The 18,454-nt window shown below is 45.0% G+C and overlaps 2 protein-coding genes across 7 annotated transcripts in view; both read left to right on the top strand.

Annotated features, from left to right (window-relative positions):
* Window positions 1–3,465: 3,465 nt before the first annotated feature.
* On the top strand, window positions 3,466–8,933 carry LOC108930005 (SLAM family member 5-like). 6 transcript variants are annotated; one of them, XM_018744986.2, is made up of 5 exons: window positions 3,466–3,533; window positions 5,920–5,989; window positions 6,854–7,159; window positions 7,261–7,542; window positions 7,906–8,236. In XM_018744986.2, the coding sequence occupies exons 2-5, from the start codon at window positions 5,938–5,940 to the stop codon at window positions 8,073–8,075; spliced, it is 810 nt and encodes a 269-aa protein (XP_018600502.2). In that variant the 5' UTR covers window positions 3,466–3,533; window positions 5,920–5,937; the 3' UTR covers window positions 8,076–8,236. The 6 variants fall into 6 exon arrangements, with proteins under 6 accessions (XP_018600502.2, XP_029114874.1, XP_018600503.2 ...); XM_029259041.1 differs by lacking the exon at window positions 3,466–3,533 and having other exon boundaries at window positions 5,640–5,989; window positions 7,906–7,916; window positions 8,155–8,933; XM_018744987.2 differs by lacking the exon at window positions 3,466–3,533 and having other exon boundaries at window positions 5,640–5,989; window positions 7,906–8,013; window positions 8,155–8,933.
* Window positions 8,934–13,013: 4,080 nt separating this feature from the next.
* Window positions 13,014–18,454, top strand: part of LOC108929987 (uncharacterized) — a 34,471-nt gene continuing 29,030 nt past the window's right edge. The window contains exons 1-4 of the mRNA XM_029259268.1: window positions 13,014–13,104; window positions 15,183–15,509; window positions 17,256–17,315; window positions 18,169–18,447. Coding sequence (XP_029115101.1) covers window positions 13,068–13,104; window positions 15,183–15,509; window positions 17,256–17,315; window positions 18,169–18,447 — 703 coding nt within the window. The 5' untranslated portion in view covers window positions 13,014–13,067. The remainder of the gene's footprint in view (window positions 13,105–15,182; window positions 15,510–17,255; window positions 17,316–18,168; window positions 18,448–18,454) is intronic.

Raw genomic sequence — 18,454 nt, 5'->3', positions numbered from 1 at the left:
GTGTGGAGAGTAAATGAGCTGATGAGAGACCGAGAGACACGCTGGAGTTGGACACACACACCGGGTCTCTGAACACCGGTGACTCGAGACTCTACCTGCTGCACATCATCAGCGGTGTGTTTGTTCACTTTGATTTCATGTCTTCCATTACCAGGTTACAGAGGTCATATCTGTTGTGTTTTGTGTGTCTCATGTCCTCCGCGTCCCACTGCTCTTTCCTCCATGTGGACTCAGGAAACTCCGTCTTGGACTGACGGTGATCCCCGTTGTTCTGCCGTCACGGTCACGCGTTCTCTCATCGTGTCCGCAGCCCCAGTGAGGACGCACGCATCTCAAGTGGGACATGTCCTCTTAATTTTAACCTATTACAGTCTGCAGGTGCCTCTATGTTTGTGTTTACTGTAACAGTAGGATTTGTTCCATGTCATGTTTTTCTCTGTGTCTCAGATCTTGCGCACAAACAACCCAGTGAAAAGGACACACGGTTCTCTGAGTGTTGCTCAGCACCACTAATCTGTCTTCCTCCTTTCCCTCCATCCAGAGCTGGTGTCCAAACCTCAGGTCCAGTTTCAAAATAATAAACTTGTGTCTTTAAAAATGCGTACAGTCTGATGGACGATATAAGTGTAACACTTCATAACTTGAGTGCTGTACCTCTATAGACCCAATCTACCTCTGTAGAACTTTGCACACGTACGACTTCCATGTTTCCGTTGCGCACTGCACGCTTTATATACGTATATAACCTTGTTTCTTGGATTTTTGCACTAATAGTAATTTCTGGAAATTTGTGATTTACGCCTTGTGTTTTTCTTTCCTTACGTCCTTAGAATTTATGTCATAGGCTGCTGAGAGGATTCACAGAGTAAGAATTTCATTGTATGGTGTAACAAACTGTTTACTGTACACATGACAATAAACTCTTGAATCTTGAATCTGTCCTGGACCAGAGGGAAGGAGATCCTGAACCAGACCAGCAGTCCTCATCTCAACATCACCCCGTCTCTCCCTCTGGATATAGAGGTACAGGACAGTGACACCCACAGCTGTGTGTCCTCCAACCCAGTCAGTGAGGAGTCTGCAGAACTTGACACTCAGAAGTTCTGTGTTTTTGGTAGGAACTCAAACACTGGTCACACCGACCCCAACTGTGGTCCTTGTGTCCTGAACCGTCCCCCTCCTGTGTTTCATATACACTCATTGAGCTCTTACTGTGGGAAGGTGACACTTGTGCTCGTACGGAGTCGGTGTAAATGTACAGTGCAGGTCTGGCCAGTGTGTGTTGGGGCTGAGAACACACAGCGAGCAGCAGAGGTGTGTGTAAGTTGTACTGGGTGTGTGTGTCTGACAGCAACACAAGAGTGAACAAGAGCAGAGTTTGTAACTCACTACTCGGTGGAGAAACACCTGATTGAGGAAATGTTGTCAAGATGAAACGAGTCAGGACGAGATTAGGAATCAGCCACAGGGAGAAATGATGGATGAGCTCAAGTGAGATGAGATGAACTTTGAAATGCACAGCGAGGACATGAGATTTCTCTCTGCTTTCTGTGTCTTCCTTCTCTTTGCTATGAGAACTTCATGTGTATTTATACTGTAGTCTTCCTAACATTACAAGGTCACATGTTCCTGAGAAACTCTTCAGGAGGTGAATTCTCATAATTCTCTTCAGACATAATTACTCTTCAATTTAATTACCATTCGGTTCAATGACGAAAGTTTCATGCATTCAGATCCCCAGTATTGACACCATTTATTGTAAAACATTAATAAAACAGAACAGTAAGGGCAAATGAAATCAATAAACACAACGGAAATGAATTTCTACTGACTGATCAAGGTGACATGGTGTCTCACGGCACCTGGTTAGAATCCAGATCTTCCTCTGTGTGTGTGTGTGTGTGTGTGTGTGTGTGTGTGTGTGTGTGTGTGTTACACTGCCTGCTGTGTAGATGCGAGGGTGACAATACTGGGAGGTGTGAAAAGACCCAAGGTGGTCGTTGTCAAAATGAAGAAATTGCGCCAAGGCTGAAGACAGAGCGTTAGATGAAACTCTTTGTAACGTCATTCTCTCATAAGCAGAATGGGTGTGTCTTGTGGGGTCACTGTGTTAAAGTGAATACATCTGAGCCGCCTCTGTTTTCACATGAAATGTTCTCTGACGTGGTGCTGCTCGGGATTGAGCGACGGACCCTGGCGCGAGGCTTGTCGTCGTAGCAGGGAAGGGCTAGGCAAAAGAGCGGTCGGGTTTCAGGCGCGAGTCGATCGATCGGCAAACGCTATCCAGGGAGAAAACAGAGGAGTCGTAGTCGGCGAGGCAAAACAGGAATGTAAACCGGGAAATCAACAAGACAGGCCAAGGGAGAAATCAGGAGCAAAGCATTGTAGTTTCTCTGCTGGAGGTTCCGTGCTTGTGGAGCCTCCAGGCTGCCATGCCCTTTATGCCATGCTCCCTTCGTGAAACGTGGGTGTCTCCGATCCGTCGGTGGATGAGGGCGTGACAGTTCTCCTTTATACTATGTGTGTTTGTGTGTTTGTGTGTTTACTTTTACAGCTGCACATCCCTCAGAGATTCAGAGAAGCTACACACTGACTGATCGCAGGGCCGGTCCCTCTATCTGTGGTCCTGGTCACTGGAGTCGTACTTCATGTATGTAGCCCACCCACTCGATTCTGATGTTTTTTTCTCTAGCATGGGAGGTGAATCGGTGGTGTCTACAGCACAACTTTGGGATGCGTGTACTGTCGCCCCCCCCCCCAATTTCGGGGTATGGCTCTTGCTAGGGTGAGGAGAGGCCCAGTTAGCGTAGTACAGCTATACTATTATATTACAGTCGTATAAACCTCCCATACTTCACACACAGCAACCTCAGCCCCGCCTTCCTTTGCCGTAAAAAAGAACATTCACACCTACACAGGGACGGTTACAACATTCAGGTGAAATAAGCCCAACAAACATTTAATATAAAACGTCCACACAAATAATTCACACCACCAAAACGAACACGTTTTTTTTCCTTTTATACGACTCAGTCTCTGGTGCCGGCGTCGTCTCGTTGGCGCGCTTTAGTCTGGAGCTCCTTATCCACCACCGAGGGAAATTCCCGCCGTTACTCACGGTTTTCGTGCAGGGCAGGAAACCGACAGCGACCTGTCCTCACAGCCACTCTCTCTCCAGTGAGGATGGGACGATGATGGCGAGTCCTGGCGACCTTCTCTCCGGGGCCAGTCGCGCTGGCCAAACCCTAATCCTCCACTCCCCAATCCTCGCGGGCTGGTTGTCGCTCGCGCCGGTTTTTTTTTTCACAAAACCCCCTCCGAGCGAGAACGAACCCAAAACTGCTCGTTCTCCTCGCCCGGTCTCCCCCCAAAAAAAAACCACTCCCCTTTTTCCCCCGGAACATCCCGCCCCAAACATCCAACTACACGAGAACAAGTTGCGTAGGGGCTACATGTACAAGAAAGAGGATCGCAGCAACGCAGCAACGCAGCAGCAGAGGTCAAAGGCAAATGTTTTGAAGAACAGCATGCAGGTCAGGACCTCCAGACCTCGTTCAAATTGCATGTCTTGCAGCAGGTTGTGGAGAAGAGCGAAATGCACACAGCGCTGTGGAAACAGCAGGACGACAATAGTGTGCGGAACATGACAAGTTTCTTAAAGACTCAAAGGGATGGGTTCCAACCCCCATGGACCCACTCTGATTATATACCTCCTTGAATCAGTGTCTGAGTCGGAGTGAACTGAAAAGTGACAAGGAGACCAGATGCGAGTTAGCGTGTAAATGGTTCTAGCGGTGACTTTTATTTCCTTTTCTTTTTTTACAGTTTCAACATGAACAAGGCAAACCCAACAAAATAGTAATCAGTTTGATAACCAACCCCACAATTTCATTCAACACCAACCTTTACCACTTTAACACTCCTATACAACATTTTCATGCATTATTATTATGCTAGACAGGGGGTGCGGTGGCGCAGTGGGTTGGACCGCAGTCCTGCTCTCCGGTAGGTCTGGGGTTCGAGTCCCACTTGGGGTGCCTTGCGGCGGACTGGCGTCCCGTCCTGGGTGTGTCCCCTCCCCCTCCGGCCTTACGCCCTGTGTTGCCGGGTAGGCTCCGGTTCCCCGTGACCCCGTAAGGGACAAGCGGTTCTGAAAATGTGTGTGTGTGTGTGTGTGTGTGTATTATTATGCTAAACACCTCTAATTATGTCACATTTAATTGGCGTTCACTTACATTGCCATGGTCATCAACTTCCTGTATCCACAATTACTTAATCTAGGTACCATGTTCTGTATAATGCATTTTTCTCTTCAATGTGCAGTAGCGCCACTGACTTATAATTTTGAGAATTCACTCAAATCAACACATTTTTCCTACCAAGGCATTTACACAGACACCAAAATAATTTCTAGTTTTTAATACAACTGAAACACAACAGCACACTTCTGTGACTGATAATCACATCGCATATTATATACTGCCTGTCTTATTATAGCTTTCCAATCGAACAACAGTTGCTTAATCTAATTTATAAAGGAAAGAAGTGCAGCGGCGCAGTGACGCAGTGGGTTGGACCAGGTCCTGCTCTCGGGTGGGTTCGGGGTTCGAATCCTGCTTGGGGTGCTGTCCTGGGTGTGTCCTCTCCAGCCTTACGCCCTGCGTTGCCGGGTTAGGCTTGGGTTCCCCGTGTGGGGCAAGCGGTTCAGATGACAATGATGGTGATGATGAATTTATAAAACAGATATTGGACAAACTATTTGTTTCCCAAAACTTAAAATATGAGCTATAACATTCAATCAGTCACTTCATACTCATTTCACAACATTTATGAGGTTTTAAACCGTTGTACTAACCTGAAAAGTGAAAAGGAGATCAGATGTGAGTTACAGTGTAACCAGTTCCGGTCACTTTTGGTTCTTTCACTTTTGACCCTTTTGCCAGAACCAGAGGTTCTCTATCACTGCCAGCGCCACCCACAGGATCTATTATTGAACAGCATTCACACACTGGTCAGTTATGAACTTTTCTGTAAGAACCGAATAAAACACGTACAAAAAATGCTTTTGGGTGCCATTTCTTTCCTTTTATACATCCAGTTTTGAGCCCACTACATCAGCGGTCTGCCCTGTTTGCGTCAGTGTGTGCTTTTCTGCGTCATCATGGATCTGAGTGATCATGACAGTGTGTGTGTGTGTGTGTGTTTAGGTGAGGTGGGCCCTACAGATGCATATAGAAACGAGTTGACCTACACAGTTACTGACTCACAAAGGAGAGAATCACAATCCTTGGTAAGGTCAGCGGAAACAGCATCTCACACAGTGTTCACACACACAGCTGTGTCGTCACATGAACAAGCCCTGGAGAGCAGCAGCAAACTGCAGAACATCTGCTGGATCACTCCCCCAAGTACACGCCCACAGCAGTGGATTTGACAAATATTGGCGATACAGATGTTAAACTTTGGCTACATGAAGCCAGTTTTACAGCTTAATGCTTGCCCTGTGTTGCTGAAGATCTGTCTTCGATCATCACTTTGATCATACGATAAATAACACATTGTCTGTCTGAACCGCTTATCTCATTCGAGGTCGCGGGGAGCCGGAGCCTAACCCAGCAACATAGGGCGTAAGGCTCGAGGGGGAGGATGATAACCTGTTTCCTAAACATCACTGAGTGCTGTTTCCTGCAGTCAGCAGGGGGCGACACTGAGTGACTCTCCACCTGCACCATGAAAACACTGAGTGCTGCTTAAAGAGACAAGCCTCCGAGCACCAGACAGACCACACTGTGTGTGTGCGTCACATAGGTTGTATGAGCTTGCGAAACTTTCATAAAGGGGAAGTGATGTGAACTCTGTGAAGATCATCAGTGGTCAGTTTCTAATTCCTCCTGTGTCGTTTCCTCTGCGCTCGTTCAGCACTGAAGTGCCTTGAACATGGAGATGACCCACCTGAGGACTTTATTGCTGCTCACATGTGGCGTCTCAGGTAGGTGAGCTCTTCAGCATCAAAACATAATAACATTAATAATAATATAATCTCATGTGAAACAAAGGTCTAACCAGCACACTTAGGTGAAGGAAGACGTGTCATTTTACACACTTAATAAATATATGCAGACACTGACGTGGTGTGATGCTCGACAGGAGTTTGATGCTTTTTGTACACACTGCTGGACTGTGTGTGTGTGTGTGTGTGTGAGGGAGAGAGAGAGTTCACTTTAAACAGTGTGTTCGGGTCTCTGTTTTTACTCCTGTTGGCACGTGTGAAATGCTCATTAAACCAGAAACAAAACAAACATTACAACACCGGGACTGGGTCGAAACTCCTGCCTAACCCTAACCCTAACCAAACCCTAACCCCTCCCCTCCCCTCCCCTCCCCTCCCCTTTCAAAAGCTTGTGGGGGCTCCACGCGGCAGGCCGCGCGCTTTTCTTCATGAAAGCAGCAGAATCTTCATCTGCCGACGAATTTGTCATTTTGTGTCAGTGGGTTCGCGCTCCTCCGTCACGGATCCCTGCCTGTCCACAGTCGAGCGGAGGCGCGCTGCTCCGCATCATCGGCCCCGCTGCCTTCTAGTACTACGACATTGTCGCGTTGATTCCCCTTCTTCTATATATTCGCCTTCGGTCGGTGTTCAGCTGCTCCCCGGTTCAGCCTCATCGTGGTGAAGTCAGACTGTTCTTCTGCAGTGGAAAGTGTCTGTGCGTGTGTGTGTGTGTGTGTGTGTGTCGGGGGAAACATCAGTGGAGCAAATGTCTCTATGAGTTATTGCTGGAAATGAACCATTTATAGTTACTCATGATGTAACATAGTGGGTATTGTCTTTCCCTGTTGTCTCTGTGTCCTGCAGGACTCGGTCCGTCATCAGCCCAGTCTGGGGGGCAGCAAGTGCAAGGAATCATGGGAGAATCTGTCACATTTCCTGTCCCGGTGTATAATAGAGGCTTTCTGTACTACAACGATCTTGGGGCTGTAGCTGGAGTGTGGAAGGGGACTGGAGATACTGAGCTGAAGGACAAGTTTAGAGACAGACTGCAGTGGGACAAACAGACTGGACTCTTCACCATCACTGAGCTGAAACTACAGGATGAAGGACAGTATAAAGTGGACGACAGTGATGGACAGAAGATCACCACATTCCAGCTGACAGTGTACAGTAGGTTCAGTCTCTTTGTTTCTTTCTGCTGAACTCTTAACAAACCTGTTCGGTGTGTGTGTGTGAACGTTAGTGTGATCACACTGTGTCTGTGTCCACAGGGCGAGTGTCCAAACCCACAGTGGACACACAGATCTGCTCAGTATTGTGTTCAGTGGAGAACGACAGAGATGTAACCCTGTCCTGGACCAGAGGGAAGGAGATCCTGAACCAGACCAGAGAGAAGGAAATCCTGATCCAGACCAGCAGTCCTCATCTCAACACCACCCTGTCTCTCCGTCTGGACATAGAAAGACACCCAGAGACTTACTACTGTGAAGTGAAGAACCCAGTGAGCTCAGAGCGCCTTCGAGTGGACAGTGAGGAGCACTGCGCTCCAACCAGCTGAGTTTATTTCACACCACTGCTGACATTCACAGTAACACCTTAGAGTCCATTGAGTGTCCAACAGTGTTTGTCCAACATCTAAAGGACATGAACATGTGCAACAGACTGAAGAGGAACACTGAACATTGAAGGAGCTGCTGACACATGTTTCTATGTCAGGAATCACATCACAGAACATAGTAAACACATCACCAGTGCTTGGGTTTTACCCTGGTACAGGGACTAATAATTGAGCAGTGACACACTTTAGACACGTAAACCTAACTGTGTTCACACACACACACACACACACACACACACACACACACACACACACACACACCGTTTACCTGAACTGCTTGTTCACCTGTCGTCCACAGAGACCACGCAGGTGAATTTGAGATACATCCCTGTGATCCCCTCAGCCGCTCTCCTCGTCTTCCCAGGAGTCTTTCTGTTTTACTTCATCAAACAGAAGCCTGGAGATGGTACACAAGTTCTGTGTTTTACCTGCTCATCTCTGCTCATCTCTGTTCATGCCTGTTGGTAAAGACGAAGTAAGAGGTTGTTCTGTGGTCGGACACGGTCCTGCACTCAGACACACCGTGTGTGTTTGTCTCCTTCTACAGACGATGGAGATGAAATCAAGACACTGGAATCTACAAGCAGAGGCGATAGAGGAAAATGACTGGAACTGAAGATGAATGTGTCCATTGAAGGACTTGAAACACATCTAATGAGTTCAAATCAGTGGTGTTTACAGTAGTCCAAGGCAAACCTCAAGTAAAAACAGACTTTAACTATATTTAGTAGAGTTTTCCTGTAAAATTATGAAAAAGTGTTCATGGCATTCAGAAGTTATTGTAACCAGCTGTGTTACTGTGTGTTTGGGCAGGAAGATGTGTTTATTGTACATAGCTGAACTGTGGATAAATTGAAAACAAAGGGTTCAACCACTAGGGCGATTTATGGGGAAATTAATGGGTTGACTGTTTGGTGGTGCGTGAGAGAAAGCCTTGTGGGCTCTCAGTAGGCTCGGAAGGCTGGTTTGAAGTACAGGTCCTGGACGAAAAGGGGTTTTCGTACCGAGAGCATTATTTCGCTGTGCGCCGGTGTTCAAAGAAACGTTCAAAATGAACGCTACCTCTGCGTCCTTCTTTGCCCCATCGAAACCCACAGTGCTGCGGGCCACATTATATTCAGTGCTAAATTAAAACAAATATTGCAGTAAATCTTATTACTTACAGCATTATCATAGATGGATATGTCATAACTGGATGCCCATAATTAAAATAAAACTTGAAAAAATGTTCTCTTAAAAATATGGCATCCTAGTGCTGCTGTCGTCCAGCATCACCCCTTCTTTTACAAAGCACGTGCAGTTGTTTCCACTTTTAAACTCAGCCGCTCTGTTTAGTGTTACATTAGTTAGGCGAGTTTTACACTTATATCCATTTATACACGTTATGTTAACAGCACAAACTCACTGGCTCATGGTGAATTCAAGCGCAGAGTTTATGCCGCGCCCACACCTTCGAGCCGACACGGAACGCCTGGGACGCAGCGCAGACTGGAGCGTTAAAGCCTGCGTCGGACCAGCAGCTCATGCGGAACCTTGTTCAGCCTTCTTGTTCGCGACCTCCTAGCTCTTCTTCTTCCTGTTCCCTAACGCCTTCTCCGATTCCATCCCTTGTTCCCACGGTCCTGTACCTCTTTATGATCATCGACCTCTTGCCTGTGTACCGACCTCACCTTTTAGATTCTCCCCGCAACGACGTTTGCACCTCGAAGACTAATTTCCTGTTCTTTGACCACCTCTCTTGTATTTCCCTAAATACACCACGTATACCGCTCTGCACTTGGGTCCGCCGCTTCCTTCCGGAACCAGACATGACAGTTTATTTATGGTGATGATGTTACAGATGTTCAAATGCAAACAAAACTCCAGACACAATATAAAAAGGTACTCAGGAGCAGAAACAAAACTGGGGAATGAATAGAGACTTGGACCAGGTCAGCAGGGTCACGGTTCATAAAATACACACCAGCAGGACTCAGTGATGCCGGTCTCCTCTGGTCCCTCTTTTATAGAGTCCGGAGTGGCAGGTGAGAGTCATGTGGGCAAGACAGTTACTGGAATTCTGCAGAGGATGTCCCCTGAATCCCCCACAGTACTGTTCCCACAGTGTACCGCGGTCGCAACTTAAACTTCCAACCTACAAGTCACCCAAAAAATACAGCTGTGGGATTTTTGGTTGACACAGATCCAGTTTCTTTCTTGCTTGGTCTTTCAAATAACTGTGTCACTAACAACACCAAACTCTTGCAAAATATCAGTTTGCTGGTGGACCAGTTCTGGTTGTTGGATTTCAGCCCAGTCACCTAAATGAATAAATGTAAATGATGCAAGGTTACAGGTTTAACAGATATAGTGAACAACAGAGTGGACCAACAGGTTAGTGAGGAGAGGAAAAGAAAAACATTCCAAAACTACAAAAAAAAAAAGAAAGAAAAACAAACTCTGGGGGTCCAAGAAGCAATGGTACTAATCCTGAGCATTTACTGCGGCGACACCGCATTTGTGTGGACGTGTCTAAAACAGAAAAGATCAGTACAACTGTCAAGACAGAGGTGTTGACTGTTCTTTGCTATATTGTGAGTGACATGTTCATACTGAGCAACTTTCAGCTGCATCACACAAATCGGTAGTGAATTGTCAGCATTGTGTTATCATCACATTCCAATATCTGAGGTCATTTCTACGCATCCCTACGATGATTTGAATGTTGATGAGAAACATAAAACTCGAGTTTATGTTTTCTTACAATCTTCTGTTTCAGAAAAAAAAAATATTTGCATTATATACTCTACTAATGGGGGGTGCGGTGGCACAGTGAGTTGGACCACAGTCCTGCTCTCCGGTGGGTCTGGGGTTCAAGTCCTGCTTGGAGTGCCTTGCGACGGACTGGCGTCCCGTCCGGGGTGTGTCCCCTCCCCCCTCCGGCCTTACGCCCTGTGTTGCCGGGTAGGCTCCGGTTCCCCGTGACCCCGTAGGGGACAAGCGGTTCTGAAAATGTGTGTGTGTGTGTATGTGTACTCTACTAATTATCAGAGATTTTATATTAATTTATGGAATTATTATTTGTGTCGAGGAAGGGGGGTGCGGTGGCGCAGTGGGTTGGACCGCAGTCCTGCTGTCTGGTGGGTCTGGGGTTCAAGTCCCGCTTAGGGTGCCTTGCGACGGACTGGCGTCCCGTCCTGGGTGTGTTCCCTCCCCCTCTGGCCTTACGCCCCTGTGTTCCCGGGTAGGCTCCGGTTCCCCGTGACCCCGTATGGGACAAGCGGTTCTGAAAATGTGTGTGTGTGTGTGTGTGTGGCACCACTGAACCGGTATTTACTAAATTATACAGAGAATCTCATCCCAGCGGATGAAGACAAGGAGTCCAGCTTCAAACAGCCACAACGGCAAATCAGTAATATTTCACATTACATGATGGTCACAAGATGCCACTTCTGTATTGGCTGAGTGCCTAAGAAATTGAGGTCCCCTCTATAATTTCTGTACTGGGTAGTGAAGATGTCTGTGTTCAGCCTTTAGATGGGCACAAAATGCACTCACAACAGTAAGTGACTGAAAGGAGATGGAGGGGGCAGCTATACAGGCCAGTGAGTGTATTTTTCATTGGTAATTGCTATATCCAAGACTTTTACCAAAAAACTACCCAGCAAATAAACTGCGGTAAATGTCTATTTCACTGGTTGTAAATTGATAGTATGCAGATGCTGCAAAAAATATTTATGTAATCAATTTGTCCCTTCCTTGACCTAAATTAAAAATATGCACGCAAATTTAGAACAAAAAATGTTAAATATATATATATAACACATGCAAATAATACAGGCTGAGATTCATCACACTGCTTAGGAGCCGTTGACCAAAACCCTGGTCTCGTCTCTAACTGATCGTTTCACTCATCTCTCCGCCGGTGGACGAATTTCCTGAAACTGTTACCAACTGTTCAAAACGAAAAGCCGAGCTCCTCCTTACCTTTCGATCATAAAGGGCGACAGAGCCTTGAAGGGCACTGTACGCTGAGCTTCAGGCTGTTTGAGACTCTCTGCGGTTCACAAGCCGGTCGGAGGAGTGGAAACGAGAGCAGAAGAGCAGTGAGTGAAGCACAAGACTTGTTGAGCCCTCGGTGTCGGACCACACGCAGCACTGGGGTGACAACAGAACACAGACAACATGTGGGAAGGTTTCACAGACAGGATGCTCACAGGTGGAGGTGTTGATCACGGAAAGGTGACAGAAAGAGCGGGACCTGTAGGTCTCACACTTGGGTTATTGTTCAGGTTTTGGGTTTACTTACCTCATGGTCCTCATCTGTGGTCCTCAGCGGAGGTAGAGCTGCTCTGGATGAGGGACTTTGACACAGACAATTTGTGGACTAACACAGTCTGTGTGCCTCTGAACCCCTGCAAGACACACTAAGTAGGGCATTGATACCACAGGTTTACCTCAGTAACTGAGGGTAAAAACCACCACAGCGCTTTGCTCGGTTTTCCACCGTTGCATCTAGATCTCGATGAAGTGCACACACCATGACCCCCCCCCCAGTGTGTGATGTCCAACTACCCGATGCTCTCAGGAGCAACGAGCAGAGCAAACAGTGAGGTCTTTGTACACAAAAAGTGAGTATTGTGCCTGTGTGTAATTTACAGTTTCTTTCTCTTTAAATCATGTCTGGTCACTAAATAAAAATACATTAAGATCATATTCAAAAGTCAAAGTATTAAACTGCAAGACACTGTACAGTGTTCTGATGGAACATGACTGGCACTTGTTCTGATAAAGCCTTAAGACACACTGGTAAATAAAAATAATAATAATAATACGAAGAAGAAGAAGAGCTATGAAATATATTTTATGTTTACTGAAATGCTGAAACTAATATAGTGAAAGTTTCCAGGTAACAGCAAATATTTTACACGTAATTTTTTTGGCTGAACAAATAACCAAATTTATTGTCATCATTCTGTTTTTTCTCAGAATATAATTCAAAATTTTTACTTTGAAGAGAAACAGCTTCCAGTGAAAAGTGAAAACACTAAGAACAGCCTTTGTTTTTGATGAGTAAGAGTTTATTTGAGTGTTTCTGTACTTCTGGGGGGGGGGTGCAGTGGGTTGGACCAGGTCCTGCTCTCTGGTGGGTCTGGGGTTCGAGTCCCGCTTGGGGTGCCTTGCGATGGACTGGTGTCCTGTCCTGGGTGTGTCCCCTCCCCCTCCGGCCTTATGCTCTGTGTTACCAGGTAGGCTCCGGCTCCCCGCGACCCCGTATGGGACAAGCGGTTCGTGTGTGTGTGTGTGTGTGTGTGTGCGTGCTTCTGTCCAGCAATAAGCGACATGTCAGACTGGCTGCTCTGCAGTTTCCACTTCCTCAAACGTGTAGAAACCCGTCCTGCACTTACAGCTCCTCAAAACACCGTTGAGAAGAAATGCTCTTTGTTCACAGCACCTCCTCGATGGACACACAACTCTGTGATGGACCTCCAGAAAGGGAATCTTCTTGTCTTACTCTGTAAGTATATCTGAGCTCCTTTTTCATAATTTCAATGTAATGGCCAGGCTTTGATATGAAACCATAGAGTTTTTGAATTTATAAAAACAAGTTTCATTGTTTTTCAGCACATGCTATTTCTGCATGATATAATATAATAAAATATTGGGTGTTTTACCTATTTTATAAAGGTTTAATACACCTAAACAAAGGAAGCTTTTGGAAGGTTTTTAAACTGAATCACAGCTGAATCTTTTCCCCTTGCAGCTGAAAGTAACGAATATAAGAACATGTCAGCAGCTAGAAACACTGCTTTATTACCTGTCTCACTAACAAAAACGAGGCTTTAGTCTATTTTCAGAAGTTGAAATATATCTGTGGTTTAAATGTGGTGTGTCAAATAATGAAGATCTCTTAATAATTACATTGCCACATTAATTTTTGACTGTGATTATTTCTTTTTTTTTTTTTTTCCGGAAAAAAGCAACCCACAGTAATCCGGTAATATTTAAATGTGTGGTAACTGTAGCCAGTCTCTCCCTTTCAAAAATATTCCACAGAATAAGTTATACATTTTAAAAAGTCTTTTTAAGGAACTAATACTGTACCATTATACTATAATTTCTCATGGCAAGAAATAGAAAAGCAGGACAAAGAAATGAGTTGTTATACAAATATCTGCCAGGAGAATTTGCATGAAAAAGACATGGAGACTGAGCGTTAAAAACTCCAACTGATAACTGTATCTAGTTTCATTTTTAATTGCTGATATGAATGTGCCGTGAGAATTTTTATTGAGAAAACCGAAGTTTTATCAGTGTAGCGGGCGCTTTCTGCTCACTGTACTCCCAGCTGTGGAAGGTGGGGTCCTGTTTTTCCATGGTGACCGAGTCCAGCCCTGTGTCTCCGTGGTAATAAGACCACACTGAGGGACAGTGTATGATGGGTCTGAACACATCGTTACTTTCAGTTGTCCTCTTCAGGGAAAAAATCCGTTTTGACCTTCCTTCCTCTGCAGCATTCGAGACCCAACTTGTTTCAAACCAGAGTAAAGAGGTCTTTTCTCTTCCTCTTCTCTTTTTCCCTCCTTACTGCACCCGCTGTTCTGTAGGTTAAATATCAGGGAATCGTCACCACATATCACACCACTTTAGCTTAACACAACGTTCACACCTTTTTACTTGTCTTGTGGAGATTTCATCAGTGATTTTATCTTTCTCTCGCTCTCTCTCTGTGTGTGTGTGCGTGTGTGTGTTTACTGCAGCTTTGGCCACCTATGTCGATAGGATCACTAGAATTCTATGCAATGATATACAGGGAAAGATGTTCAACCCCTCGTGCCAAAATCAAGGGGGCTGGACACAAACCAACCGCTCCACCAGTACTCCATCCCTCCCAAAACCCCACATAGCCCTCACCCCCCACCAAACACTTCCCTCCACTTAAAAAAAAAAAAAAAAAACACCATCCTCCTCGCCAGGAGCCACCGCGAGCACTTCGTTGGGGTTGTCAAGTGGGCACCTTCCTTCGTTGATGTTTCATTGAATCGAGCCCACGACACCTCCAGAAGGCTCAACGGCGAGATCTGGCGTCCCAGACCCACCCCATGCCCGCAGCGCCATCCCGGCAACTCCACCCATCAAAGGACCTCCCACCCCGGCCATACATCGACCACCAACAAACCAACCGACACACCACATCAGCATGGAGATGACAGCAAAACTCGAACCATTTGATGTGCACATAGGCGAATACTCCCCACTCAAGTGTGCTTCCCCCAAACACCCCGCTGCCTCCTCATCCACAACCACTGACTGGATCTTTCTGCTACCTCTGACAAGCTTTTAATCGCTGCTCTAACGACTGACCCCTGAAACCAAAATCCAACAGTAGCGACATGGTTGATTTTGCAGCAAGCCCTCTTGCACCAATCTCCACCGGTCTAATAACGCTAATTATAATTACATTTTCTGAACCGCTTGTCCCATATAATTATTAATCAAATATTCTGTCAACAGCTGCCTGTGCATCTATATTATTCCACTATTGAATGTGACTGTGTTTTACAGTGTTTCACTGTGTTATTGTGTGTGTTTCAGGGATGCTCTGTGCTGTTGGGGCTCAGGAGACGACAATGAGACGAAGAGAGAGAGACACAGTCACTTTACATACTGGTGTTACCGACGTACAGAAGGACTCTCAAATACTGTGGTCTTTTGGCTCAGGGATCGAAGATCTGATCGCTCAGCTAATTAACGGAGCGACTCAAACAGACATTAATGAGCGATTCGGAGACAGACTGGAGTTGGACACACAGACTGGATCTCTGACCATCAGGAACCTCAACACCAGTGACTCTGGAGTTTACCGTGTTCACAGAGTAAAGGGAAAACTGCCCGTAACAGAGTTCCAGCTCGTCGTCTACAGTAAGTTTTTCACACACTCATCCTTCTCACAGCAGTGACCACGAGTCTCCTGTGCATCACTGCATCAGTGACTGGGAATGTTCCGGAAGACCTGTGACTGTATCTTCTGTGTAAATTTTATATTTGGGGCTTATGGTCTGCTTTCTGCATAGCTCTCTGCAACTTTCTTCACTCTACTGTTACTAAAATTTTAAAGATGTGTTTTTTTCAGCAAAATTTCCAGAAAAATATGCAGTGCTGGGGGTACAGTGGCGCAGTGGGTTGGACCAGGTCCTCCTCTCCAGTGGGTCTGGGGTTTAAGTCCCGCTTGGGGTGCCTTGCGATGGACTGGTGTCCTGTCCTGGGTGTGTCCCTTCCCTCTCCAGCCTCAGAGTTGCCGGTTTAGGCTCTGGCTCCCTGCGACCCTGTATGGGACAAGCAGTTCAGACTGTGTGTGTGTGTGTGTGTGTGTATTTCTTTACCTTCTAGAAGAAAATGGCATAAAGTAGAATATTTGTGCTACTTTTTTTCTTCCAGGTTACATTTTTATACTGCTAGAGGCCTGACCAAATGTAATGTCACAAAAATGCAAAAATATTCAAAATTTGTAAGAGAATAATATTTTTTCACAGTGCAGCAATTGGTCAATTTTAAGGTAATTAATTATTAATGCATTAATTTTTATATACCTTGAGGGAAACAGAAATATCAGATATTTAAAAAAATTGCAACACATTTTTTATTTACCACAGTTATAGTCAAGGGTTTTAGATTGCTTAATGAATGAAATGAGGAATGTTTATTTTTAACCGTGATTTCAGTTGACTGTAGCTTGGAGGTGAATTTACCTTTACATTTACATGTATTCATTTAGCAGACGCTTTTCTCCAAAGCGACCTACATCTCATAGAAAATACATTAGCATAAAGAGACACATAGATGCAGACGTGTGATTCTTAAGTGCAATTTGTTTCTTTCTACCATATAAATCAATGTTCATCCCATGAGTAGTTGCATGAAACGTTATCCGAAAATCGATGATTCCTGATCACCTTACATTATAGGAGTAGCTGCGTGAATGTTTATCCATTGTTTAACAGGCATGATCTCAAAGTTATAGAGCATGAACATTTACACCTTACATGAACATAAGAGATGATGGGCAAAATGAGTCAGGAAAAGGTGAGTTTTCAGACCCTTTTTAAATGTGGACAGAGATTCAGCAGTTCTGAGTGAGGGGGGAGGTCATTCCACCACAACGGAGCCAGAACTGAGAACCTTTGTGTTTTACCTTTCTTCCGTGGGATCTATGCTAACTTTTCAACCAACGAGCACAACTTGATCTACAAGTTGTGTTTGTATGCTGAAAAGTTAGTATATGCTCTACACTGAACAATTTTTGAACTATAGACATTGGTACAGGAAATAAATTTAATGAACTATAAAACAGGATTAGTGACTATTTTTGACTACTGACTATTTTTTGTATATTGTGTACTTTATATTTTTATATATTTTTTATGCTTCATTCACATATTCTATCTTCTCATGTCTTGTCACTGTCATTCTGTCTGTGCAGTAGAAGTTTCTGTCACCAAGACAAATTCCTTGTATGTGTGAACCTACTTGGCAATAAAGCTCGTTCTGATTCTGATAGATGATTTAATGACTTTCTTAGTTTGTCTGTATAAGAGATGTTTACATTTTTATTTATAAATAAAAGGTCTACGCTGAACTTTTTTTCATTAACCTCCTTCCTCTCCCCAGAATCAGTTTCCAAACCTGAAATACGGCTCCTGAATAAAAGACAAGAGGTCACAGACAGAGGTAGGTAGTAATGTCTTACCTTACTGTTACTTGAAGCATTCTAGAACAGGAAGGAAGTTATGTGCATTTATTTTGTTAGCTGATGTTTTTCTCCAAAGCAAGTTATAATGTTAAAATTGTTATTACAGTCACTGACTCATTTGTACAGGTGGGTAATTTTTTTACTGGAGAAGTTTTGGGTAAGTACCTTGCTTAAGGGTACTACGGTAAGAGAGGAGAATTGAACCTGCAACCCTTGAATCCAGAGACAATAGCCTGAACCACTATGCTACTGATTACTAGTTTAGCCTTTGAATGTGTGGAAAGACACAGAAAATGATACTCTTGCTGGAGAAGCTCTTGAAGCCAAGGATGGAAACAAGGCTCTTCTCTTCTCTGAGGGAGTCGATAAGAGCTCCTGTAAAGCAGGTGCTGAAGACACCACTAGTAGCAGTGAGCTTCATTGGGAGGAGAAGAGGGAGCCCCCTGCTGGGGGGTCGGGGGGTCGGGGGTATAGGAATGGGATTTGAGGAACCTTCTTGCTGCTTGATACTTGACTTGATTTACCTGATAATTTTTTGCTTTTACACGAGTGCATTTTTGGATTGGTACTGTCACTTTGACTTCAGTCACTTTGAATTGACAATAGGGTTAGGGTTAACATTGATTATTGATCTAGGGTTAGCAGTGAGCATTGATTTTCAATACTGTACTGTACTCATTTACAGTCACTGCTCACCAGCTTTCTGTCTTTTTACTCTTTTCTTTTCAGAGCATTTATTTTCTTTCAAAACAAAATACTTGGAAATTAAAGTAAATCTTTCCCATTTTCATCTTAGCTTCATTTTCTCTGTCTCCAACTCCCTCCATCCAGAGCTGGTGGTGTCCAAACCTCAGACTCGAACTCAACAGCAGGACACAGAGGTCCAGTCCTCTTCCTGCAGGCTACTGTGTTCAGTGGAGAACGACAGAGATGTGACCCTGTCCTGGACCAGAGGGAAGGAGATGCTGAACCAGACCAGCAATCCTCATCTCAACACCACCCTGTCTCTCCCTCTGGACATAGAGGAGCAGTGCTTTAACTACAGCTGTGTGTCCTCCAACCCAGTCAGCGAGGAGTCTCTCCAAGTCAACATGACGATCTGCTGGGAAGGTGAGAA

The sequence above is a fragment of the Scleropages formosus genome, chromosome 16 (genome assembly GCF_900964775.1).
Source record: "Scleropages formosus chromosome 16, fSclFor1.1, whole genome shotgun sequence".
NCBI classification, from domain to species: domain Eukaryota; kingdom Metazoa; phylum Chordata; class Actinopteri; order Osteoglossiformes; family Osteoglossidae; genus Scleropages; species Scleropages formosus.
This window is presented reverse-complemented; position numbering and strand designations above follow the sequence as displayed.

Bases quoted from the DNA above. Each gene is read 5' to 3' on its own strand.
- LOC108930005 (XM_018744986.2), top strand. From the start codon at position 5,938: ATGGAGATGACCCACCTGAGGACTTTATTGCTGCTCACATGTGGCGTC. The intron at 5,990-6,853 runs GTAGGTGAGCTC...TGTGTCCTGCAG, and splicing joins GCTCACATGTGGCGTCTCAG to GACTCGGTCCGTCATCAGCC. The intron at 7,160-7,260 runs GTAGGTTCAGTC...CTGTGTCCACAG, and splicing joins ATTCCAGCTGACAGTGTACA to GGCGAGTGTCCAAACCCACA.